General features: G+C 32.5%; 1 protein-coding gene and 1 pseudogene across 1 annotated transcript; both read left to right on the forward strand.

Moving 5' to 3' along the window:
• The first annotated feature begins 8,052 nt into the window (after positions 1-8,052).
• On the forward strand, positions 8,053-10,384 carry LOC105775259 (peptidyl-prolyl cis-trans isomerase Pin1). The gene is made up of 2 exons (XM_012597787.2): positions 8,053-8,558; positions 10,014-10,384. The coding sequence occupies exons 1-2, from the start codon at positions 8,315-8,317 to the stop codon at positions 10,136-10,138; spliced, it is 369 nt and encodes a 122-aa protein (XP_012453241.2). The 5' UTR covers positions 8,053-8,314; the 3' UTR covers positions 10,139-10,384.
• Positions 10,385-12,728: 2,344 nt separating this feature from the next.
• On the forward strand, positions 12,729-22,235 carry LOC105777137 (GDP-mannose 4,6 dehydratase 2-like; annotated as a pseudogene).
• Positions 22,236-27,653: the final 5,418 nt, after the last annotated feature.

The raw sequence follows: 27,653 nt of genomic DNA on the forward strand, positions 1-27,653 counted from the left end.
TCCTTGTCATTCTCAGATTTCAACTGAATGATTTTCTCTACTATTCTTGTACCACGGACTACTTTGAGCGTGGGCTGGAATGAGTTCGAATCAAACACGAAACCATAAATTATTTACTTTTCTTTCAGTGGGAAAACAAGTCTCTCTTTAATAAAAATCGGTAGAATTGTTATTTCGAAAAATATAATTTATACTTTAGAAAATAAATTATCACTATTTTCGGGCAGAATAACAATATCCCAAAGTCGTATTTTTAGCCCTACCAGTGCATCTATTTATAAGGACAAGAAGTGAACCCTTTGTTAAATTAGTAGAAGTCTATTTCAATAGAAAAACAAAATCCTAGTCTAACTAGATGAGAGAGCGGCGACAACCCTAGTTAAATATACTAGGGTTTTTCGTCCCATGTGTTTAGCATGCATGAAGGTCTTTCGAGCCTCTCCCGTATTGGGTCCAATTATAAGTAATTTCTAGACTTCTAACCCTGTGCTTTATAATTCAATTCAATCCAATACTTGTTATTCTATTTCCCAAAATAAACATCATAAATTAATTTAAATAAATAAATTTCCCAATTAAATAATTTTTTCAACCCGATTCTAATTTTGTTAAAATCATTGCAACTTTATCGTAAAAGAATTTATGAGAAAATATATTTAATATTTCTACATTCAATGGTTTCACTATGACCAATTAATTTAATTCATTTTGAACTTAAATTAATTAATTAATAATTCGACAAATTATAAATTAATTTTTAGGTCATTTCAATTTAGAAAAATCACATTCATTTCGAATGTTTCCCATTTCTCTAACTTTACCATTTATATCTATTATGTTCATTTGGTTCAACATGCAATTCATTGTTAGTTTCAATGAGATAGTGAAGAGACTGATTAGACATATATAATTAGGGCTCAAATGATTTATAATTAAGTTTTAGCTTTTCGCCTATTAATTGTAAACTCATTTAGTCACAAAGTCTTTCCATTATAGTGTCGTGATTGAGCTCTCCTTAATGAAATACCGTTACAAAAGTAACTCGATGAGTGTTTATCCAATGACATTGTTATAAGTGTGTTACCCTCATAGGATATCCTTAATCCCTTTGGGATAAATCCGTTCTCCCAATATGATCCTTTTTTATCTCATTGTAACCATTACATCTTCTTTCATGAAAAGTCAATTACTATCAAAATAGTAATCAAATCATTCATCATAAAGACGAACAACTCGTGACCATGTTTACTTTTTGTCTATCTTGTAATGCCGATGAAAGGACATCATTTACCCATATCTCGGGCTATGAATTTTATTATTGTAAATGATGCTACATACTGCAGAAGTCATATACCTAATGTAACAGTTTTCGGTTCCTTATCTATTTGAACTCAGGCTTTTACTTGTATCAAAGTATACAAGTCACGCATACATAGTTCATCATCCACTTAAGATGAAGCTATGCCACACTTTGAACGTCAATAGTGAATAAATCCATAAACGGATTTAGGATAAATTCTTCTTAGGTTTAGTCTAATGTACTGTCAGTTTAGTCAATCACATCTATGTCTCTATCTTCTAAGAGTCATTTGCTCTGATACCCAAGACAAGGTATCTCCCTAATTGAACTTGATAAACGACATATTAGTCTTTCAATTGGTTTGCTTATTTTCGATTACACTAAGGACATGTTTAGGTTTGTCTGCTAATATAAATTGTCTTTCCTATTACGAATCGACCACGTAATACCACTTAATATTAGTTTAAACATTAGATATCTAATGAGGTGATTTGCTTCTATTTTGCTTTATATGCAGAAACCATGTGAGGAAAATATATAAAAGAGTATTAATGTAATTCATGAATGATTTTATTAACCACTCTGTTCGAAAAAATTACAAGTGTACATAGACAAAAATATCACACTTAGGGTTACAGATCCAACAGGCTTTAAGGTTCTATTCACCCCCTTATATTTTGGTGCACAAGAGTTACAAGCAAATAAACCTCGGGGATATAATGAAGCTTAGTGACATGTGTTTTACATTCACGAAAACAATCCACTAAGCATTGAGTGGAGTATAGTAAGGATATCAAATTCTATAAAGGACTTCTTCAGTAATTCTCTATAGAATCATTTAGGAATGTTAGTATGTGGAGGAAGAACACAAAGAATTTATTTTCTAAATCTTTTTGGTATGCCATGAAAATAAAATTCTACTCCTATTTATAGGACTTCTCATGACTCTTCATAGAGACATAACTATTTAATCAAGTGACATTACCTTTGGTGTTTAAAATACATAACTTATCACCATGAAAAGTGACAACTCTTGATTAATAACCAAGTAATATAACTATTGTTTACTTATAACTTTTCATTTGCAACTATTAGAACATATTATCTATTTTGAAAATGTTCCAACAATCCCACATTTTCAAAATATTTTAAATTTTGAGAATATTAAAAATCAATTGCATAAATGAAAATGTCTTACGATTGAACATTTACTTAGTAAAAACATGCTAAAGTTAATTGAATTTGCAAGGTAGACTATAATTTGGATTGGTTGTTCCATTTGATTAATCAAACACATTTCACACAAGGATTTCACCACTAGTCAATGCATAGCATCTAGGGATACTATTATGGCCATGTGTCTATAACCCCTTTCACAAGTGCTGTTAGAGCCAATCCCTTGAGCTCTTAGAAATGATTATACTTTCACTCACATAAGTAGATCCTATCAAGAGTGTTCTTGTAACTATAATGCTTAAGCATAGATATGTTAATTTTTCAGATAATGGTGAAAACTTTATATTTATTATCTTGAAGTTTACAAGACCAAATATAACAGTCCGTTTTTCAATGGTGTCGAAAACAGTGGTTTCGAGACCACAAATTTGACGAGTGAGTTTATGTAATTATTATTTAAATTATACGAGTCAATAATAATTTTTATGTTGAATTTTGATTTAAGGAATTTTAACTCACTGAATTAAAAGTTAGTATAAGTGGTTTGGTTCAAAAGTCAAGTGGTTATTGAAAACAAGGTATTAGGACCTCGTTTCCGTAATTTAAGGTCGTAAATATTTTTATTAAATATTTATAGAGTCGTATTACATGTAAATTGAAGTTTGGTCCAGTAATTTTCAGGATTTATTGCTTAATTACGGTGAAAGGATTAAATTGTAAAAGAGGTAAAAGTTAATTGCTATAGATTTAAAATAGTAAATGGACCAAAATGGTAATTTAACCATGGTCAAAAAGTCCAAGCGATGGTGGATATGATTAATCCACTAAATTTTGGGTTATTTATTCATTTAGTCCTAATTAGTTTAGGGTTAAATTGAAATAAAGTTTAATTAACTAATAAATTAAAATAATTGAAGGACCAATTGTGCAATTAAACCTTCCTTGAATGGTAAATATACCATAGGTGATGATTGTAGACGGTAATGGGCTTGAAATTGTTAAAATTGAATGGAAATTAAAAGGGTAAAATGGTAACTTAATAATTAAACATAATGTAAATGAAATAAAAGCTAAAATAACTATCATATTTTTAATTTTATTCCTTCAAAAACCGAATAAACATGGGAGGAGAGGAGAGAGCTTTCGAACAAGCTTAGGGTTCCTCATTTGAAAGGTAAATATTGCCCGTTTTTAGTATTTTTTTTATATTTCTAAACTTGTTTTAGCTCGATTTAACTAGCATGAGGACTAATTTGTAAAATTTTCAAATGTTTTGGATTATTCCATAGATGAGTTATGAACATTCTTGGAATTCTCTTTTAAAGGTTAAATGACTAAAATGTTAAAGTGATTAAATTGTAAGGACTTGATGTGAATAACAGCAAGTATGAGCTGAAATGAGGTAGTATATAGTTGGGTTGAACTTAAATTTGATTAAAATTGGTTAAATTGCAAGTTTTGAGCTTAGGGACTAAATTGTATAGAAGTAAAATGTCAAGGGTAATTTTATAAAAATGTCAAAAGGACTTAATTGCCTAAAATATTTAATTATGTTGCTGGAAATTGACAATTGAATAAAATTATTATTTAGATCAAGGAAGAGCTGATAATCGATGAAAAGAGAAAATTACTAAATAGTCCTTGAACTTTTATTATTGCTGCAGTTAGTCTTGTAATTAAGTTCGTTTAGTTTAATTTTAGCACATTTTTAAAGATATTATATGAATTTAATTACATAATGTTGGATTATATTGATGTGTGTAAATGAAAATTGAAATAATGAATTGATACCACGTCGATCACTGATTGAGATACTCTGAACCATTACTACAAATCAGTCCTGTAAGTTCGCACAATAAAGTAATTAGTTTAGTTGTTGTTCTGTGAATTATTGAATAATTTAAATATATTGTATTTAAATTTTCTTGTATAATAAATATTAAATTGTGGAATTGAATCAAATTGAAATGAAATTATAATTGATGTTCATGATTGGAAGTGAGGAAAGAATATAATTGAATTCATATTACAAAGAAATGCTTAAATGATTATATGATATGATAGTTATTATTTACATTACGAATGAATTAAATTGATTGATATACGACAATTATTAAATTGGACTAAATTGTATTATTAGTTAATTTGGTATTATGTCTAATAAATAAGAACTATATGGATGTGTGCTCGTAATGGTATAATGTAAAGAAAGTTAATTGAAATGGACATGGTATATGACCAGTATGAACCTCGTAAATACTTGGGACATAAAGTACAGGTCATTAGGGGTTATACAGTTTCGGGTGTTGATTTTGGATATCCTACTGATGGATAGTCCCTGTACTTAAGTTGTTATTGCAAATTGGTTCTGTAAGTTCGATGTTCGTATTATATATATGGTTATATTTTATTCTTTTTTATTGGATTTACTCTTTTAACTTTAGTATTATAAAGTTGAATGTTGATTGCCGAGAATATATAATAGAATTGAGTTGTTATAGAGGTGTATTATATCGAGTCTTGGGCCTAGTAGGCTTTATGCCGATGTATTGTATCGGGCCTTGAGCCTAATAGGCTTCGTGCCGGTGACTTATCAGGCTTTGAGCCTAGCAGGCTTCATGCCGATGACTTATCAGGCTTTGAGCGTAATAGGCTTTATGCCGATGTTTATCGGGCTTGATGCCTAGCAAGCTTCGTGCCTGTGTAATGATTCATATTGGATATTGTTGACTTGAGATCTTACTAAACGACGACGTGGAATATGAATTAAACTAATGTACTGTACAATACTCACTTGCTGTGAGCTATGATTGACATGAACTTAGTTATTTAATCTTATAATTTGATCTGTTATGTTTAAATTTAGTAAGATTATCGTTTGATTTAACGAACTTACTAAGCTTCAAGTAAGCTTACTCCTATTTTGCGTTTTTTTTATAGATTGCATTTTGTAGTTGGGAGATCGGATCAACTCGAAGAATCACACTATCCTGAGGACTCTTTATGGTAGATTTTGTAAACATCCTAGCTTATATAGCATGTAATAGGGTAAATGAATATATGAAATGTTTCTAGATATGTGTTGGATTGGTATGACTTGGTCTGGATTCTTACGCAATTGCAAAAAAAAAAAAAAGATAGCATGATTTTGGTCATTTTTTAGTACACACGGCCTGAGACACGAGTTGTCACACAGTCGTGTGTCACACACGGGCAACCTACATAGGCGTGTACCCTGAACTTGTTAGGTGCAGTTTCCACACGGATTGGCACACAGCCTGCGACATTACTGTGTGACCCAACATCGAATTGAACACTGTTTAGCATACAGCCGTGTGAGGGTATTTCGAATGCTACACGGGCTAGCACACGGTCTGCGACATGGCTGTGTGAAATTATTTCGAAAGGTACACGATCCGTCACATGGTTGGCCATCACGATCTGGGTCGTGTCATACGGCATGGCCACACGGCCATGTCACCTTTGTTTTGAAAATTTTCAATTCCCTAGACTTTTTGATTTGTTTCAAATTGGTCCCTAATTGTTCCTAAACTAATTTTAAGGCCTCGTAGGCTCGTTTTAAGGCCCATAAATGTACGTATTACTTTGATTCGAATTATTATGAAATTCTATTAATTCAATAGGCAACTTGATGCTATATGTTATTGATTGTTATGGATTGTATAGTAATATGTTGTAACCCTAATCCGACGATGGGTATGGGTTATGGGTGTTACGCCAAAACTCTTAGTATATTCAATTACTCATTCTTTCTCAAAAAAAAAAAATGCTACCAAAGATATCCTTTGTATAATTATCAATTTACAGTGATCACTTTATCTTTTATTACCATAACAATTTCATATTTGTCTAATTTATTTATTTCTTGATATCCTAGAAATTAATTTCTCAATCACCAAATGTATGAAACCATACATAATTTGTCATTTTCACCAAGTAAGTTGTTGTAAATAAGATGCAAATCCTTTAGTGCAACAAGATGATATTTTGCTACTTTTCCTAGCTTCTTATCATGATCAATATATGACTTTAAAATTTTATTATGTATGTATACTCAAATAACTTCACTTTTCTCAACAAATTAAGGGTGTTTCATATATTTTTATAACATAGTCATATTAGAGGACATCAACTATCCAATCATTTGACTATAATATCACACATTTATACACCCTATATCATAGACATTATCACTCATTTGTGACTGTAATCAAAACCTTGTCCATCACTTAAATGGGTTGAATAATTTTATATTGCTATTTTCATATTCACAAGATCTTTTCTTTATGGTTTTAGAATATATTTCAAATTATACTATATCTCAAAATTTTATAGAACATGAGATTATAGATCATATCCATGACATAAAAACATAAAAATTATGTGCACCGTTATAAACATGCACATTACCGTCTCGATTTCAAATATATAATTATCATGTTACACATTCTCATTAGAAGATATTTTCATACTAGAACACGGATCCTATTATATGAGCCAATGCTTTCCGCTATTCTACCTTGACTAAAAAAATTAACCATGCAAATTGCACATGACTTATGTTCGTTTCTAGTCAAAACCACTTTTAATACAACACTTAGAATATAGATTAAAAATGTACAATCACATATAAGCTCATTTAGCTTATGGCTATTTTAAATCTAACAAGACAATTCACATAATATGTTTACATATTTGATAAATTTTGATTTAATGTATTATTTATCAATTAATACATTTAAATAATATATTGTGAATAACATTCAAATATAAGATATTAATATCATGATTTGAATAAACAAATAATCCCAATCTCAAGTGTTATATATATATTCATGAGAAACAAGGAAATATTTTTCTAGTGAAAATTTTTACTCACAATTTAGATGGAATCTCCATACTTGTGATCTATTTATAGTTTAAGTGTCTCTTTAAAAGTATCATTTTCCAAGGTGCATTTAAAAAAAATCATTTCATTCCAATGTTTTTAAAGAGTGATTAAAGTCAACGAAACAAATTTTATTTATTTGAGAAAGCTCTCTCAAATGAGGACAATGCCTAATTCAACTAATGTTTGAATAATGTTATTACCCATTTAAAGCAAAATGTATTGTTTCAACCTATTATTGTATTTTCTTTCCTTCTTTCATGTTTGTTATATGCATAACTATGTATATCAATAAATATTATGCATAGAGTAAACTTTTTTGCTACAGAAATTTCTTCTAGATAAAAAATTAACAAAATTATTGTGTGGATAGATATATTTATGATACCATGTTTGCACTGCCATGTGAATGTGTGGCGAGCAAAATGCCTTTTTTAATTTCTAAATTACACAATATAATTGTGACCAACAACATTCTTTCTTTAAAATTAGAATCACACTGAACAATGTGTAAGTATTGAGAATTAATTTTCTAAAATTCAGATAAACTGATTAATTTTCATTAGAGGAATAGTTGATGACAAGAAAAGTAGAAATAGGATGAATTAGGTATATTTATAATGGGCTACAAGGAATGAAAGTAGGCCAGGTGAGAGGATAAAAGAGTTTTGTGTTTGTATAAAAAACTTGAGGGCACCCCCGCGGCTTCACTTTCTCTACGATATTTCTCTTTCATTTTATTTCTATTTCTATCATTTATTTGCTTCTATAGTGGTGTCTCAAAAGCCGCGAAGATAGATTCGGATCGTAAGAGGAAGAAATCTTCGATCTCATCCGCAGATCGAACGGCGGCGAAGGGGGGCGATCAACATAAAGATAAAGCTCCCACTTCCTCCACCAACCACCACCACCACAAAAAGAAGAGCAAGATGTCTTCTTCATCGCCCGCCAATCAAGTGAGGGCTTCTCACATCCTCATCAAGCACCAAGGCTCCCGCCGTAAGGCCTCTTGGAAGGATCCTGAAGGTCGCGTAATCTCCAACACTACCCGAGATGCCGCCGTCTCACAGCTCAAAGCCCTCCGTGACGACATCGCTTCTGGCAACGCTAAGTTCGGTGAGGTTGCCTCTCGCCACTCCGATTGCAGTTCCGCTAAACGCGGCGGGGATCTCGGTAGGCTTTTTTTTTCACTTGATTGCTTTTGGAAGCTTTTGGAAGATTTTGCTGATTTAGTTTTAGATATGAGAATGGATTGCTCTGATTTGGAACCCTAGTTGTTATTTATTAGATTTTACTTGCTTTTGGTTGCTTAGTAACTTTTCAGAAGCTGAGTTATGGGAGGAAATGGAAAAGCTTTGAGTTAACACAACGAGTGAAAATATAATCACAATTGAGTCATATAGTTAGGGATAACACTACTAGGGTTTGAAATACGTTAAAAGACAGAGTTCTGAACTGCAGTCTTAATGATATTAGAATTTTGGGATTCCCTACAATCAATCGGTGATGTAATAATCTACTTGATTTAGTCAACATGCTTCTGCTGAATCATTCGTCATCTTAAGAGATATCAAAAATGTTAATAACACTAGTTCTGTTGATAGGTTTGCTTCTGTGTAATAAGTGTGTTGCTTTGAAGGCTTAAAGTCTTATCGGTTTCAATGGCTGTGTTTTGCTATGCAAATCACTTTAAACTGGCAAATCAAATTACCTGATTTTTTTTAGCATTTTGCAGAACTGATCTGTTTTGGAAATTAAGATTTTGGCATTTTAGAAGCTTAGAATTCGCCAGAAGCCCTTATATATATATATATATATTCTTTTTGATCTATTATCTGCTTTCATATTCCTTCTCAAGGGTAATAATATTTCAGCAATTTTCACGTTAGGTTAAAGCCTTTTTGTTGTGTTTTTCGGTATCTTCTGTCTCTGAAAACAAAATAAAGATGGAAATCTATATAATATCTATATTTATGCATATACATATGGAGTTTTAACTTTAGGAGTTCATCCTAAGGTTCTAAGGCAAATTAGTTGTTCCACGTAGGAACCTGACCTATTACTGAATGCACGGACATTTTGCAACTATTTTCCTTTTATATTGTTTGATGTCATTGTTTTTCCTTGGTACATAAGATCATGAGAAAAAAATTACGGCCTAGTGGCACCTTGGCCGCAAGTGTCAGCTTGCAGCAAGGACATCAAACTTGCAGGAGAACTTTGAAGATGAATAACCCCAGTATCTTTCACTTGGGCAAGATTTGCTCAGTGGTTGCCCTCTCTAAAATCGGCCTCTAATTTCTACCACCCACCTTACCTTAATAAGATCACAATAGTCATTGATCCATGTATCACAAGGATGACAATGTTCCATAGTCCGGTTGAAAATTGAACAACCATAAGGAACAGGCCCTGATTCTTCCGTACTGCCAATTTATTGATATTTTGCTATTGTAATATTTTTTCTTTTCTTTTCCAGCTAATAGAATTATAATTTTCTTTATGCATATCCCACAATTATCTTGCCCCAGTTCTGATTATTGTTCATTAGCCATGATCTTGTGTTTTTTTTGTACTAGCATTACAAGCCATAATCCAAACAAAATCTTATACAAACTCTTTTTGCAGGTCCTTTTGGTCGAGGCCAGATGCAAAAGCCATTTGAGGATGCAACATATAGCCTTAAGATTGGTGAGATAAGTGACATCGTGGATACTGATAGCGGAGTTCACATCATTATGAGAACAGGTTGATTATTGGTGATAATACCTGGATATGTTGGCAATTAGTTCGGTGTGTTGGATAACTGTATTCAAGAATGTTCTGAAATTAATGTCGATACTGCCTATGGTCAATTTGAGTGATATTTTACACTTTGGCAATGACATTTTAAATGCTTGGTATAAGTTGTTTGGCGAGGGCATTTAATTTCCGAACCATTTTGGTTGTGATTTGAGATTATTTGCTTGTTTATAATAAAAGGTTTTGGTTATAATTTATCTCTCATCCGATTCTATGTTTTAATAATTACGAGCCATGGATGTGGAAGCAAATGATGAACGAATTTAGGATTTAATCCAATTGATTCATGTATTCATCAAGTAGTATCTAGATGTAGGATTTGAATATCTATAACCTGTTTTCTATTATCTGCTTGCAACCTCCTTTGTGTAAACTGTGAATGTAGCTTCCAATTTACTGATATTTGGTTCTGTAGTATTGCCCTCCACTTTGTGTCCATACTTTTGCAAATACAGCCGAGCCATTCTTAGCACATAGAAGTAGTCCACAATGCAACTTTGTATCTCCGTTCGAGGTTCGTAATATTATCAATTGATTCCCATTCACATCATGAGCTATAGCTGCTCCCCCTGAAAGATGCAAATTGCTATCGGTAAAAGGAGAAATAATTAAAGTCTAGATGCTGTGCTTGAGAAGTAGTAGACATGGTTTGATCCGGGATTCTGGAATGTTTGGAATATCCAGTTAGCATAGTGTATTGCTACAGTAACAGCATTGGGAAATAATTTTGCATTCAGATATTTCCATATTGACCATCGAGAATCCTCACTATGGGTCTAATTGAGAAAAAAAGTGTAGCAACCAAACATGATTGGTATTACGCTTGGCAGCAGGGTTTGATACCGGCTCAGATTTATTGGCATTGATCGAAAGACCAGATAAAGCACCCCCAGCATCTACAATGAACCATTCATGATTTGTGTGATGTGCCGATCCTTTCCTTTCATCCTCGTCTCCTTCCCAACATTCTACTAGTTTTGCTTTTCTCTTTCATTTTCCCTTTTAACATGTAACTAACTTGAATAACAAATAAACAACAAAACTAATTCATATTCCATACACACAAAAAAGAAGCTAGTAATTAGTAAAAACAAGTTTCCTCTCCAACTTCAGTATGTTAGGATGACCAAATTAAAAGCGTGTTGGATGGAGGTAAAAGTACCAAAGAAGCCCCTTTTCTTAGGGGCGGATTGCATTTTGGGCTTTCTACTGAAAAAATTAGCCCTTATACATTTTAAAACGTCCAAATTAGCCCATTTGTTAAATTTTATCTCTTAAGAGATGGTGTGGAACATTAAATCTATGCTGAAAATTATTTTTTATGGGTAAACTATAAAAATAGTTACCCAACTATGCCTCTCGTTCTATTTTGGTCACCCAACTATTAATTTTTTGATTTAATTACTAAACTTTTCAAAATTTAATGTTTCAGTACTTTGAGCTGATGTGGGCTTTTTTATTGGTCTAGTAATAAAATTAGCCATCTAATATTTACACATTCTATCAAACTGATCCTAAATATAAAAAAATTAACAAATTTAGCCCTCAATGTTGAAAAAATTTGTCATTTTAGTTCTAATTCTAAAAACTTCAATAAATTTGGCCTCGACATTTACAAAATATGTCAATTTGGACCTAACTCTAAAACTTTTAAAATTATTTAAAAAATAATCATTTTAGCCCTTCATAATCCATCGGCTACCCTATATGAGATATTCAAATAACAAAAAGAGTATCCTCTTTCAAGTCATTTGCAAAAGAACTCTAAAATGTTGGGATAAAACATAAAAAAATTTAAGATCCAAAAGAAAATAAAAGCATTAAAAACAATATTTGTTTGGGTAGTAATGCAACCAATTATTCCAAATAGGTTCTAAATCAATTGGTTTGGTCCATTGTGAATCATAAATTATAGTAAAAGAAATTATTGCAAGTGGCTTGAAAGAGGATATACTTTTCCTTATTTCAATATGTCACATGGGTTAACCGAGTTATAAAAGGCCAAAAATTGATAGAATGTGTAAGCATTAGCGAGTTAATTTTGTTACTAGACCAATAAAAAAAAACTCACATTAGTTGATTAAAATATTTAATTTCGAAAATTTTAGTGACTAAATAAAAATAATAATAGTTGAGTGACTAAAATAGAGCGAAAGGCATTGTTGGGTAACCATTTTATAATTTACCCATAAAAATAGTTTTCAACATAAATTTAACATTCTTAATAGATAAAATTAAAAAAACTAATTTGCACATCTTGAAGTATATAAAGATTAATTTACTCATATTTTTATTAGAAAGATCGAAATGCTATCTACCCCTAAATACAGTGACTTCCCTAAATTTTTACCTTAGTAAAATAAAACAAATTATATTTGACCTCATTAGGGCAAGGGTATTTATAATTTATTAATTGACCATTTTATCCTTTTTGATCTCCCCTCCTAAACTCCGCTCACTCTTTATAAAATAAAATCATTGACAGAACCCTCGTCGTCTTCATTTTTCCTCTCAAAACTCCCACACTTCCTTCACATTCCAATGGTAGCCAATATTGAAAGTTACAAGGCCGGATCTCCTGCCATTAGTGGCAACATCATCCCTAAGTGTAAGATTACGTTGATCACTGGCATCACCGGTCAAGATGGTTCATACCTCACCAAGTTCCTATTTAACAAAGGATATGAGGTCCACGACTTGATTAGCCATTCTTCTAATTTCAATACGCAGTGTATCAACCACATCTACATCGACCCCCACAACGCCCACGAGGCTCGGATGAAGTTCCATTACGCTGACCTCTCTGATGCTTCTTTTCTTCGTTGCTGGATCGACACCATCTGACTTGACGAGGTTTACAATGGCACAATCTCACGTCATCGTCTCTTTTGAAATCCTCGATTACATTGCTGATGTCGTGGTCACCGGAGCCCTCTGCTTGTTGAAAGTCGTTAGATCCCACATCGTCGCCACGGGTCGAAGCCACATCAAGTACTACCAAGCTGGACCGTTCGAAATGTACGGATCCACTCCTCCCTCACAATCTGAAACTACCTCATTTCACCCTCGATTCCTATACGTAGCTTCCAAATATGTGGTGCATTGGTACACCGTAAATTACAGGGAAGCTTACGACATCTTCGCCTGTAATGAATCTTGTTTAATCACGAGTCGCCTAGGAGAGGGGAGAATTTCGAGACCCTATTTCCAAATTTTTTAAGTTTTTACATTTTTTTCTGTTTTGATTCAAATTAGTCCTTGATTGTTTCCAAACTATTTTTAAGGTTTCATAAGCTCGCTTTAAGGTCCGTAAATGTAATTATGCTATGAATGAAACTTAGATTCGAATGTTGTTATTTAAATTAATAAATGAATGGTTTAATGATTTTAATTATTTTGATATGTATCGTAATACTCTGTAACTCTAATCTGATGACGAAGTCGGGTTAGGGGTGCTACAGTGTAAATATGACAAACAATAAATTTGTTAAAACTCTTGTTTAACTTGTGTTTTTGTACATGTGTTGGTTTACGTTATGTAAGAAACACATGTATATGGGATATTAGATATTGACTAGTTATATACCAACTCAAAATATATCTAATCCAACCTACTATTGTGGATTTAGATAGGTATTCCAGTAGAAGAATAGAAGTTCCTCTGTTTCGTCTTTGACTCGAATTGAACGAATAAAGAGATAAATAAAATAAAGACAAAACGAAGAATTCAAAGCAAAGAATGGGTTGGAAAAAGAAAGGGAAGAACAAAGTATGTGCGATTCAAAAAATCTAGCGGATAGGACCTAAAAAAGATGTCGAAATAGTTCGACGGTTCAATAATCTTCTCACTTCCATTCGGAGTTCTTAGTTACTTGGCAGTTGAATCTTAGCGATGGAATAATATAATTAAGTCAAAATTCATTGGATGATTGTATCATTAACCATTTCTTTATTTTGGTGCGAGGAACTTATCATGAATCCATCGATTTACGCCGCTTCGCTATTCTTTCTTTGGGTTGGTGTCGGGCTTGCTTCTATTGGACTGGAGTTGGTCAAGGTACTGCTGCGGGCCAAGCTGTAGAAGGTATCGCGAGACAACTCGAGGCGGAGGGAAAAATACGAGGTACTTTATTGCTTAGTTTGGCTTTTATGGAAGCTTTAACAATTTATGGGCTGGTTGTAGCATTGGCACTCTTATTTGCGAATCCCTTTGTTTAATCCTATAAGCATGAGAATTTTGTATTTTTTTTTTCTTATTTTATGGCTTGGGACTTACTCCTCGCTTTTTCGAATTCTATCAAGATTTCACCCCTACAATTAATTATTCGTTGGGACAATAATCCATGGGAAGGAGTGATTATCTTATATATTCACTGAGTTCGCAAAAGCTCGTACACTCCTTTTTAAACACTGCAAATAGTTAGATCGCACGGGGTGTAGTAGTGAGGTGAGTGATACAGGAGAAGCATAAACACTGGAAAGGTGGTACAAGTGAACTCTGGACATAAAAGCAATATGGGATTCTGCTTGGGCTTAGAGATATTTTATTTCTTTATGTTTTTAAATACCTATTGCAAATTGATAAAATTATATAAATACAAACCTGAATTTCAAGTATATAATTATAGTCCAAGTGCAGTTTGATGTTTTCTTAATCTATAAGTTCATACTTAAGTAATTAATTTCAAATAGAGTTTTCATCATAAGAAAAAACATGATATAATCAAAATTAACTAACTTATAGAGTTCGCTAAGGTTGCTGCAAAGTGATAGGGTTGTCGAACTGTGCAATGTACGAACCCTAACAATTGGCGAATTGCTACCTACGAACCTTTAATAATTTTTTATATTCGGAATAGCAAAAACCCTGCGAAACGTGTTCGCAGTATCTAAATACATAAGGGTTGTTCGCGAAACCTACCCTATTTAAAGAGACTTACTCTGTGGAGACTTAGAATGTACGAGCTACGCTAGGAGCGAACCCTGATGATGATTTGTGTATCATACAACTAATGAGATAACTGTTTACTTAATCTTAGAATACCGCCTAAAAAGAAGCTAGTTTAAGTGTTTTGAAGAAAGTACTTATATGATATTCCACCGCATATTGGTAATTTAAGCATGTTTTATCTTTTAACTTGTGGTGTGTTGGAGGATAGGTTGGTTTCAAATGGAGAGTCGCTTAGGTGGCTAATTTGGCATTCCATAGCTCGGGTTTAACGACTGGACCGGGTATGGGGTGTTACACGCTATGCATGCAAAACATGAAAGATAAAAACACAAAAGGCATAATAATAAAACGTGAAATTAAATTTATTTATTTATTCTTTGTTTAAATACATAGAAAACAATTACATGTTTACTATAATATGGGAACATTTCTCAACATTATTTATTTAAATGTTAATTATTTATGTATTTAAATGATGATATGTTGCATGATGTTTTAAATTTATTAAATCGATGATCGTAGCATCTTATAGCATGGACCTGACGATCGAGTTGAGTATGGGGTGTTACACTGAGTCGCTTATGGAATTAGAAACTAACATGCCTAGAATATACACCATTTTAACTACGAGCAGCACCTTGAGGATGAGATACATAATTGTTGATGATTTTTGTTGTCTTTGTGGGAGGACCTGTAAGACTATCCTTCATCTGTTAAAAGACTACAATGAGGCACATAAGGAATGGGACCTAAATATGTTCAATTGTAAAGTCTTGAAATTGGAGGGGACTTTTTTTCAATGTTTCACCAACATGTACAATGTGATGGAGTTGGAAGCTGTTAGATTGTGGTGTACTGTTGTGTGGTGGATTTTATACAATAGGAACAAAACAAAGTTCAAACTGCAACCTTGGATTGCTGACAGAATCGATAATTTTAGTGTGCCATATTTAAATGATTTTGAGAGATGCAGAGAGGTTGATTGATGAACCCATAGTTATTTTTTGGCTCTTCCTTGTACATGGAACCCACCATCTGTTGGAATTTAAGTGCACCCTGAATTATTATATAAGAAGGGTAGGAGTGTTTAGGGTCGAGTTCATTAATTTCTCATTACGTCACGATTTTAGTTTACTGGTTTACTTTTTTTTTAAATAATAAAAAAATAACATATCTTAATGAAAAGAAAAAGAAAAATCTTTTTCCAATCCTTCTTTTTCTTTCACTTTGATATGCTTGCTTGGTCGAAAAAGTGGAGGGATGTAAAGAGGGAGTGGAAAAGTGAAAAGAAAATAAATTTGGAGTGTGCCTGGTTAGAAAGAAACGTAAGAGGAAAAAAAATGGAAGAGATGATCATTTTCGATCCTAATACATAAAAATCAATCCTTTCAAACTAGATTGATGAGATGAGAGAAAATGAGAGAGATGTGCATGTTAGTTCAAAATTTCAAATACAACTCTTCTCTCTCTTTCATACCCTTCTTCCCCTACATCTCATCTATTTCAACTTTTATTTTTCTTAAATTCCTTTATGCGTGTTTTTAATTTTTTTTAATGAATTTCATAAATATTTGTTTGCATGGTGCCAACGTTAGTGTGCCTACGATGATTTTAAGACTAGTTTTTCATTGCTTTTAGAAGTGTTATAAAAATATTTAGGAAAAGTTTAGTTTAAAATTTAAGTCCTTAATATTGTTGTCGAAATGTACTTTTGAGAAATAAAATGAACATATTAGACATGATGTTTGTAATACCCGAAAATTACTACAAGAAGAAAGTAAGATAATATCCTTGATATAGTAAAATAAGGAAATAAAGTGATAAAAGGGTAATATTGAGTTATGTCAACATTGGGAAGTATATTATGACATATTAATTCAAGAAAGGATTAAATTGAAAAAGTGAGAAAAGTTTTGTTGCCCAAGAGTAAATACTCAAAATTTAAGGGGTTAAAGTGTAAATATGAAAAGTTGAAGGACCAATAGTGTAAATATTTAATGGTGGAATAATCTAGAAACTAAGGAAAATGGATGCATTAGGACCAAATTGAAAAGGTGAAGAATTTTGAGAGACTAAATTACAATTTTACCAAATTAAGTGATGATTCAAAGATGAAATTTCAAAAGATAATAAGGGCAAAATGGTCAAATAGAGAGAGATAATTCTAGAAGGTAATGATGATGTTTATGATATTTTTAATTAATTAATTAGATAAATGTTATTTAATTAATATTTTATTAAGATTTTTAGTATTATTTTATTATTAAATTATTAATATAAAAGGGAGGAAAGATGATGAAAAATCATCATCTTTCCATGCAACCAACGTTAGAAGAGAAGAGAAGAAAGAAAGTTTTGCTTTGTTTACAAGTTGGTCCTTTCACCAAAAATTCATTATTTTCACCTAGAAATCAAAAGAATTTTCATAGCTTCCAAGAGAGAAAAATAATAAGGAGACAATGGGGAGCTAGAATGTCAAGTTAGATTCAAGAAATAGAAGCTGGATGAGAGAGAAAATCAAGTTAAAGATTGAAATCAATAGCATAAGGTAAGAACATCAAGATTTCAATATATTTTTAAGTTTGTTATTGTTGAAAAGTATGGAAATGATGTTATAGTAGAGTTTTCTTAAATAAAGTCTTATATTCTTGATATATTAGTGAAGGGAAATAAGTGAAAATGATGGGAAATATTATAGAGAAAGGGAAAAAGGGAGTTATCAATTTAGTAATCAACATCTTGCACTAAAATAGTTTTGGACAGCAGCAGTAGGTTAAATTTGAAAAATCACCATAAATTGTGGAAATCGGATTAGAGGATGAATAAAATATGGAATTAAATCTTATTAAGTCTAGTTTCTCATAGAATAAACGGTGTAAGTAATTGTATTTTAAATCATGAGATATAATAAATTTTGTGAGACAAGGTCAGAATGAATTTGGGTTCCCCTATTCTGAATTTGGAAAATCATAAAAAATTGAATAAAAATAATTAGAGGCTTAAATTTATATTTTAAAATCCTGAATGATTTTATTTTCAATACAAACAAACAGAAACATAATCCAAATTCTTTACAAAGAGATAATTAATTTTTAGTGAAGAGGGTGGAACTTTCAAACAAGTGAAACAGGAAAACTTTAAAGAATAAATCGTACTTATTGGCAACCAAAATTCTAAAATTTTATGGTAAGAAGATATGTGAGCCTAGTTTCATAGGAATTTATCATATCTTAATTCAAAGTTTCGTAGCTCAAGATATAAATAATTTAGCAACTATGACTCAAGTGGACAACATTGAATTAATATATAAATAAATGATGGAATTATAGATAATGTTACATATAAGCATATTATACATTAAAGATGTGGAATGGAGAGGAGGAGGAGGAAAATAAATGATTATTCAACTAGCATGAGTTTTCATTAAAATGGCCAATTTGTATGTTTTAGGTTCAAGGACTAAATTGAATAAAAGTAATATTTTAAGGGTAAATTGGTAAAATGTCAAAAAGTGACCAAATTGCATGAAATGAATTATTTTATTATTTAAATTAATAAATTAAATGAAATATTAATTTAGATCATGATTGGGTGGAAATTCTAGGAAAATAAAAATTACCAAAATGTCCCGAATTTTTGGTATTTATGCAATTTAGTCCGGTAAGTTCGTGTAACTTGAATTATATTCTTAAATGCTTGAAATGTATATTATTGATGTGAATATGATTTGAATGTTCATTATATGAAAATTGATGAAACATTGATATATTTGATAAAAAGGGAATAATGCATTGAATGAATGTATGAATGTTTATCACACTATCCGTTAATTCTATCGGTAATTTTGGATATTTTGATTCTGGTTATAATGACATGTATGAGTTAAATTGGCCAACGTTATCCCATTAATGTTTTGATTTTGATTAATTTTAAATATGAATGCTTGATGAAATGAAATGTCTGTAAATTAATTTGTAAACTCCGGTAATGCTCTATAACCCTATTCTGGAGATGGATACGGGTTAGGAGTGTTACAATTTTGTAAAGTAGAAATGTTGTAACAACCGTTTTGAGTGAAATCGGAGCAATGGTTTCGGGACCACAAATTTGATGAGTAAATTAATATATTATTATTTTAATGCCTATGTGATGTTAGTAAGGTTGTATTTAAAAAATTTTGTTAAGAAATTTTGATTTTTGCATGCTTAATTACGTGAAAAGGACTAAATCGTAAAAAGTATAAAAGTAGAGTTCTATTAGTTAAAGGGGTCTAAAGGCTATGGAACTTTAAAATGAATGGGCTTATATGGTAATTAGACTATTCTTATAGTGATTGGCTATTCATGGCAAAGTTTTGTTAAAATTATTAAAGTTTTTAAAGGTTATTTTGGTAATTAGGTAAATAAAGGTTAAAATTAAATAAAACAAAATTTCATTTCCTATGCATTCGTCTTCTTCCACCGATTTTCAAAGGAGAAAAACACCATTTTAGGGTTCATTGATTTGGCTAAGAACATCCATTGCATGTAAGTGATTCTTGAGCTCGTTTTTAATGATTTTTATGTTTTCGAGATCGTTGTAGCTTAACCTAGCTAGCCCGGTGATCAATTTGTAAAATTTTTAAAGATTTATGGTTTTTCCATGAATTTTATTGCATGATTCTTGATGTTTAATGGAAGATTATGAGTTCTTGTTGTTAAATAAACAAGTTTTGTAAAGTGAGTTTTGATGAAAATGTCATTTAGTGACTTATGTGTAAAAATGGTAAAAATTCATGGTAAATTTATAAAATTATGATTTTTATGGTTTGATATAGGTCCCTAGAGAAATTGGCTAGCTTGAAAAAAGGATGAAAATTCTTAGATTTCAGTTTATGAGTTTAAGGATTAAATTGTGAAAAGTTAAAATGTTAGGGGAAAAATTATAATTTTTCAAAAATATGAAATATGGGTTGAATTGAATAATAGAAGTATTAAATGGATTTAATTTGTCTATTTAGATCAAGATAGACCACGTACGGATCTAGATCGAAGAAAAGTTAAAGCCTCGGATTAGTTGATCTTGTTTCTACACCCTTGTCTTTGAGTTAAGTTCGTATGAATAAGTATCATTTTAATGATAATTTCAATTATAAGTTAAAATTTTGTTATGTAATTGAATGATAAATATCCAACAATGTCATGATGGTTATCAGTCCCGGTTGAACCTTAGGAATTCGTAGGATACAAATGACATGTCATTAGGGATTTCATGTTTCAAGTGCTGATCTTGAATGTCCTACTGATGGCTGAGGTCCTGCATTTGTTGCAAATACTCCATAGCCCGTGTGGGCAGCATCATGTAGCTTACATTTCGACCCACAGCTCGTGTGAGCAACGATATAAAGGAAAGCTTATGGTTATATGTTAAGCACATTTCGTGTAAGCTTTCCCGAGTTTTCGATGATATTCTAAATGGTTAAATGGGCATGAAAAGGAAATGAACTATATCATGTAATTATGAAAATGGTTGAAATGGTAAGCTTCAATAGAAGTATGCTTAAGTTAATGAAAATGATGAATTCAAATTAAGTATGTTCATGTATAATGGCTTACCTTATGTTAAATTCATGTCAATTATGTTTGAATGCACTAACATGTGTTGTTGATGGTGCTTAGGCTTGTGCCAAGCTTGTGGTTGAATTATATTATACTTAACCTTAATGTTATGTAAATAAATGGTAAGTTATGTTCATGTTTTACGAACTTACTAAGCATTATGTGCTTATTTAGTTTTCTTTCCTATATTTTATAGATAATCGGAAGCTTGATTGGTTTGGAAGCTCGTCGGAGACCTATCACACTATCCAGCATAAATTTTGGTAGTTTTTGATGTTTTGGCTAAGGTTATAATGGCATGTATAGGTGGACTTGTTATGACAATTAGATGAAAGTTAGTTGATAAGTTTGGCATGTATAAGTTGTTTTGGTTGGTATACTTTTGGTACTTTTGGTGCCTTATTAGTATGTTTTAATGTGGAAATGATTTGATGCATATTTAAATGGCCAAAATGGTATGTGATGAGTTAAATTAAATATGGTCAAGATATGGTATGTTTTGGAAATGGTATTGAACTATGTGTGTATGTTTGAAATGTGGTAAAGTATATATGTTTAGGTGAGTTTGTATGTTTGCATTTGAGGTGCCTTGTATGCCATATTGGTTGAATGAATTTGGACTATTGGATTGGTTACTTCATGTTGGTTTTGGTCATGTTTTGATGCTTTGATTAGGTGTTCAAAAGGTCTTTAGACGATTGCTTGAATTGGAGATGGAAATGACTTGTTTTTGGGTAAATTCATGTCCACACAGCCTGAGACACGACCATATGACTCAGTCGTGTGTCCCTTGTAGGTTTTAATGCATGCAAGTCAAGTTGTTACACGGCCTAGCACACGGCCCGGCATACGAGCTTGTGTGGTTATTTCAAGAGTTACACGGTTTGGAACACGGGCGTGTGGCTTGGCCGTATGACCCAACTCAGAGAGTTACGCGGATAAGGACACAAGTTGGGAGACGGTCGTGTGTCTCTATTTTAATTGTTACACAGCCTGAGACATAGGCGTGTGTCTCAGTCGTGTGAGGCACACGGCCTAAACACACGGCCGTGTGACCCTTGCAATCCACACGGCTTGGCCACACGAGCGTGTGTCCCCTGCACCTAAGAAGAATTTTGAAATTTTTGAAAAAATTCTCTGAGTTTCCTATTTAGTCCAGATTTATTTCTAATGCGTATTTTAGGCCTCTAGGGCTCATACAATGGACAATATTAGTGATTTATGATTGGTTTCTGAAATGTGTATTAAATGTTATGAAATATTCGTATTTGATCTGAAAAGTCTAGTAATGCTCCGTAACTTTGTTTCAGCGACGGATAAGGGTTAGGGGTGTTACATTTAGTGTGATGTGTATGATCCGATCTAACCTTTGTTTTCTTATAGATTGTAAAGATGTCAGATAGATCTGAACATGCTAACCACGATGAGGCCAATAGTAGAGCACCAACTCCTGAACATGGGACAAGTAGTAATGTCCCAATTCCTCCGGCTCAAGAATAAGAAGTTAAAAATATGTTATTCAGATATATGAATCAGTGGTTTAGTGAATTCATACAAGAAAGAAACTTGGCTTAGCAACCTTATCTTCCTACTGTACCACCTGTAGTGCCATCAGTTGCACTACCACCCCCTCTAGTGACTGAATCTAGTAAACGTACTCCAATTGAGAAACTCAGAAAATGCAGAGCCGAAGAATTTCGAGGTAGGTTAGATGATGATCCAGTCAAATTTGAATATTGGCTTCAAAATACAATAAGAGTTTTTGAAGAAATGGCTTGTTCCCCCGATAATTATCTGAGTTGTATTGTTTCATTACTGAAAGAAGAAGCATACAACTGGTGGTCGACAATAGTGGCTGTAGTGCCAAAAGAGAAAATTTCTTAGGAATTCTTCTAGACTGAATTTAAGAAGAAATATGTCGACAAAAGGTATCTAGACAAGAAAAAGAGGGAATTCATTGAGTTACACCAAGAGAACAGATCAGTAGTTCAGTATGAAAGGGAATTTGTGTACCTTAGTAAATATGCCCAGAAAATTGTACCAACCGAAGAAGAACTGTGCATTCAGTTTGAAGAAGGTTGAATGATGAAATTTTAATGATGATTGGGGGCACTGAAATCCTGAAATAAAAGATGGAAGAGGTGTACAACAGAAAAATGCACCGAGATAGACGGAATAAAGAGTCTTACAAAAGAATTTCCTCTAAATCATTTTCAACATTACCTGCGAAAAAGTCTAAAGATGATTTCAGTCGTGCCACCTCAATGCCTAATCATTCAAATAAAAGTAAGACGATTCAACAAGATTACAAGATATCTACTAGACCCGTTGTTAGTGTGGGTAATGTGCAAAATGCTCCTAAGCCTAAATGCAAGTATTGTGGGAAGTTCCACCCTGGTGTGTGTAGGAGTAAAGTAGGGGATTGTTATAAGTGCAGAGAAACTGATCATTTTATTCGAAATTGTTCTCAACTGCAAAAAGAAGAAGAAGAACAGAAAGAAAAGTAATTGGCTACTTCACAGAGAAGTAGACGTTCGGGCCAAAATAGTGCCACTGGGATTGCTCGTTTGGGTATGAAAGATACTGCTACTCGGTCAGAGGCTAGATCACCTACACGTACTTATGCCATCCGAGTAAGAGAAGAAGCTACGACTCCAGATGTGATTACTGGTACATTTTATCTCTTTGGTGTTACTGTATATGTATTAATACACCCTGGGTCCACGCATTCTTATATTTGCACTGCATTAGTAACGGAAAAGAAATTACTTGTTGAATCTATCGATTATGATATTTAAATTACTAATCTATTAGGACAAAGTGTAATAGTTAATTTAGTGCATAATTGTCCACTGAAAGTGAAAGGCTGTGAATTCCCTCCTAATTTAATGTTGCTACCCATTCGGGAATTTGATCTTATTATGGAAATGGATTGGTTGTCTTTACATGATGTTGTAGTAAACTGTAGAGAGAAACAAATTGATCTAAAATGTCAGACAGGAGAGATGATTTCAGTTGAGGCTGAAAATCCGAAGGATATTGTTTGAATCATTTCAGCCTTTTCTGTTCAGAGATTGATGCAAAAAGGTAATGAGGCATTTCTAGCTTACATTCTTGATACTCAAAATTCTAAATCGAAGCTGAAAGTCAAAGAGTGTGATGTGCCAAAGACTTTTTTCAGAACTCGGTACTGTCATTATGAATTTTTGGTAATGCCATTTGGCTTGACAAATGCTCCTGCTACTTTCATAGATTTAATGAATCAGATTTTTTAACCTTATTTGGATAGATTTGTGGTTGTGTTTATTGACGATATACTAATCTATTCCAAGACAAAATCTGAGCATGCACAACATTTGAGGATTGTGCTACAGACTTTGAGAGAAAAGCAGTTGTATGAAAAGTTTAATAAATGTGAATTCTGGTTTCACGAAGTTGGATTTTTAGGTCACATTGTATCAGCCGATGGGATTCGAGTTGATCCGAGCAAAGTATCTGCAGTGGTAAATTGGAAAACTCCGAAGAATGTTTCAGAAGTGCAAAGTTTTCTGGGTTTAGCAGGGTACTACCAACGTTTTGTCAAAACTTTTTCGATGATTGCTTCGTCGTTAACCCAATTATTACATAAAAATGTTGAATTTGTTTGGTCTGATGAGTGTCAGCTGAGCTTTGATCAATTGAAGACAATGTTGGCAGAAGCTCCAGTGTTGACTCAGCCAGAATCTGGTGTACCGTATGTTGTTTATAGTGATGCGTCTCTAAATGGTTTGGGTTGTGTACTGGTGCCGTCAGGAAAAGTAGTGACCTATACTTCTCGATAATTAAAGCCGCATGAGAAGAATTATCCTACACATGATCTTGAGTTGGCTGCAATTGTATTTGCTTGCAAGATTTGGAGACATTATTTATACGTCGAGAAATGTTATGTGTTTACGGGTCATAAAAGTTAGAAGTATTTGATAACTCAAAAAGAGCTGAATTTGAGATAGAGATGGTGGATAGAATTATTGAAAGATTATGATCTGGTTATTGACTACAATCCAGGAAAGGCTAATGTGGTTGTGGATGCACTTAGTCGAAAGTCGTCATTGTTTGCACTTCGAGCGTCGAACGCTCGTTTATCTCTTAATGAAGATGGTTCTGTATTAGCAGAATTGAGAACGAAACCTTTGTTTCTTCAACGAATTCGGAATTACAAGATGATGATCCGAAATCGGTGTTGAAACAACAGATGGTTCAGGACAATTTGAGTTCAGAGTATAGCACCGATGATAGTGGTATGTTATGTTATCGCAATAGAATTTGTGTTCCGAATAATTCAGATTTGAAAAATGATAAGCTTATAGTAGTATGTACTCCATTCATCCGGGTAGTACGAAGATGTATAGTGATTTGAAACGGATTTATTGGTGGTCGGGTATGAAACGAGAAATTTGAGAGTTCGTAGCTAAGTGTTTGATTTGTCAGCAAGTGAAAGCGGAACATCAGGTACATACAAGTTTGTTACAACCAGTCATGATTCCTAAATAGAAGTAGGAGCATGTCACGATGGATTTTGTATCCAGTTTGCCTGTAACTCCGAGAAAAAAATATTCAATTTGGGTGATTGTTGATAGATCAACTAAATCGACACATTTTATTCCAATCAAAATAGACTTTTCGCTTGAGAAATTGGTGAAATTATATATATCTGAGATTGTGAGGTTACACGGGGTTCCAACATCCATTATTTCAGATCGAGATCCGAGATTTACATCGAGATTTTGGAGTAAATTGTAAGAGGCTCTAGGTACTAAGCTAAATTTCAGTACAGCGTTTGATCCCCAAACTGACAAGCAATCAGAGCGAGTGGTTTAGATTCTGGAAGATATGTTGAGATGTTGTATACTCGAATTTAGAGGTAGCTGGGAAAGGGATTTACTGTTGGCTAAATTCACATATAACAACAGTTATCAATCCAATATAAAAATGGCACCTTTTGAAGCTCTTTACGAGAGGAAATGTAAGACACCATTGTATTGGTCTAAATTGAGTGAATCCAAACTAGTAGGAGTCGACTTGATCCGAGAAACTGAAAATAAAGTTCAGATTATCCGGGATAGTTTGAAAGCTGCTTCTGACCGTCAGAAATCGTATGCAAATTTTAAAAAGAAGAGATATAGAACTTGCGGTTGGTGATAAAGTATTCCTAAAAGTCTCTCCATGGAAGAAGGTGTTACGATTCTGTAAGAAAGGAAAACTGAGCCCAAGATTTATCGGACCGTATGAAATTGTTGAAAGAATTGGACCTGTGGCTTATTGATTAGCCTTTTTTCCTGAACTTGACAAAATTCAAAATGCGTTCCACATATCGATACTGAGACGGTACAGATCTGATCCTTCACACGCGATTCCTCATAGTGAGATTTAGCTAGAGCGAAATATGACGTATTCGAAAGAACCAGTGAGAATTTTAACTCGAGAGGTTAAAGAATTGTAGAATAAACGAGTACCGTTAGTAAAAGTATTGTGGCATCATCATGGTACAGAGGAGGCTACCTGAGAAATAGAAGAATCAATGAGATCACAATATTCAAACCTATTCCTAGGTAACAAATTTCGAGGACGAAATTTCCTAAAAGTGGGGAGAGTTGTAACAGCCAGATTTTCAATGGTGTCGAAAATAGTGGTTCGAGACCACCAAATCCGACGAGTAAGCTCGTAAATTTTAATATTTAGTATTTACAAGTCAAATGTGTTTTTAAAAAGAATTTTGAATTAGTAATTTGTGTTTTATAAGGATTTATTAGGTTAAGTGGTTTAGAAAATGAGGCATCGAGACCTCAATTTTATAAACCGAGCTGTAAATATTTTTATAAATATTTAAGGAGTATCACTAAGGTAGTATTAATGTTTCGTTAGAAAATTTTAACGTTTTGATAGTTAATTAATTAAAAATGACTAAATTAAAAAAGGTGCAAAACTTGCTAACTAAGAAAATAGTGATTAAATGGCCTAAATGGTAAATAGGGAGGACTTAAAGAGTAAACTAGCCTAAGTGAAGTAGCTGAGGCGGCATAAGCAGAAAAAAAACAATGAAATTAGGTGATTTAAGGGTAAAATTGGAAATAAAATAAAATTAAAATAGTTAAAATGAGATTTTAAGAGTTTATAGTCCATTTCTTCTCCAATTTTCTGTCCAAAAACACCATTGAAGAGCTATTAAAGATGGTTTTCATATTTTATCTTCATGTAAGTTTAATTCTTGCATTTTTCTTGTAATTCTCGTGTTTTTAAGACTTTTACAATTAGGTCCAACAAGCTATTTCATTAGTTTTTGATTGTATTGGAAATTTTGGAAGTTACCATTGATGAATACTAGATTTTTTTATGAAATAACTTGGATTTAGAGCTTTAATTTTATTGTATGATGATTTTATAAAGTGATTTTGATAGATATTGATTTTAGGAGTAAACTGTGAAAAGACTTACTATTAGGGTTTGGTATTAAATTTTGTTTATCAAGAGCTTTATGATAGCTAATAATATTTAGACAAATTGTCAATTGAGAAAAATTAGTTCATTTGATAGACTAATTAATAAGGGACTAACTTGCAAAAGTTGTTAAAGTTGGGGTAATTGTGTAATTTTGAATATTGAGGGGTATTAATTGTAAAGTGTATTGAAACTAAAATATATGTTAATGAATGAAAAATTTTATATTTTAGATCAAGAGCCCGTAGACAATCGTGAAAAAGGAAAATTAGCAGAATAGTCTCTGAACTAGTACAAATCTACAATTTAACCCAGGTAAGTTCGTATGGTATTATGTGTAGCAGGCCAATTCTGCCCGGCCCAATAAAAATAAAACCCAAATCTTAGTAGTCCATATAAAACAGTCCAAATTACAAAACAATAAGCCCAAATTATAATGGCCCA

Source organism: Gossypium raimondii, chromosome 10 (assembly GCF_025698545.1).
Source record: "Gossypium raimondii isolate GPD5lz chromosome 10, ASM2569854v1, whole genome shotgun sequence".
NCBI lineage: Eukaryota > Viridiplantae > Streptophyta > Magnoliopsida > Malvales > Malvaceae > Gossypium > Gossypium raimondii.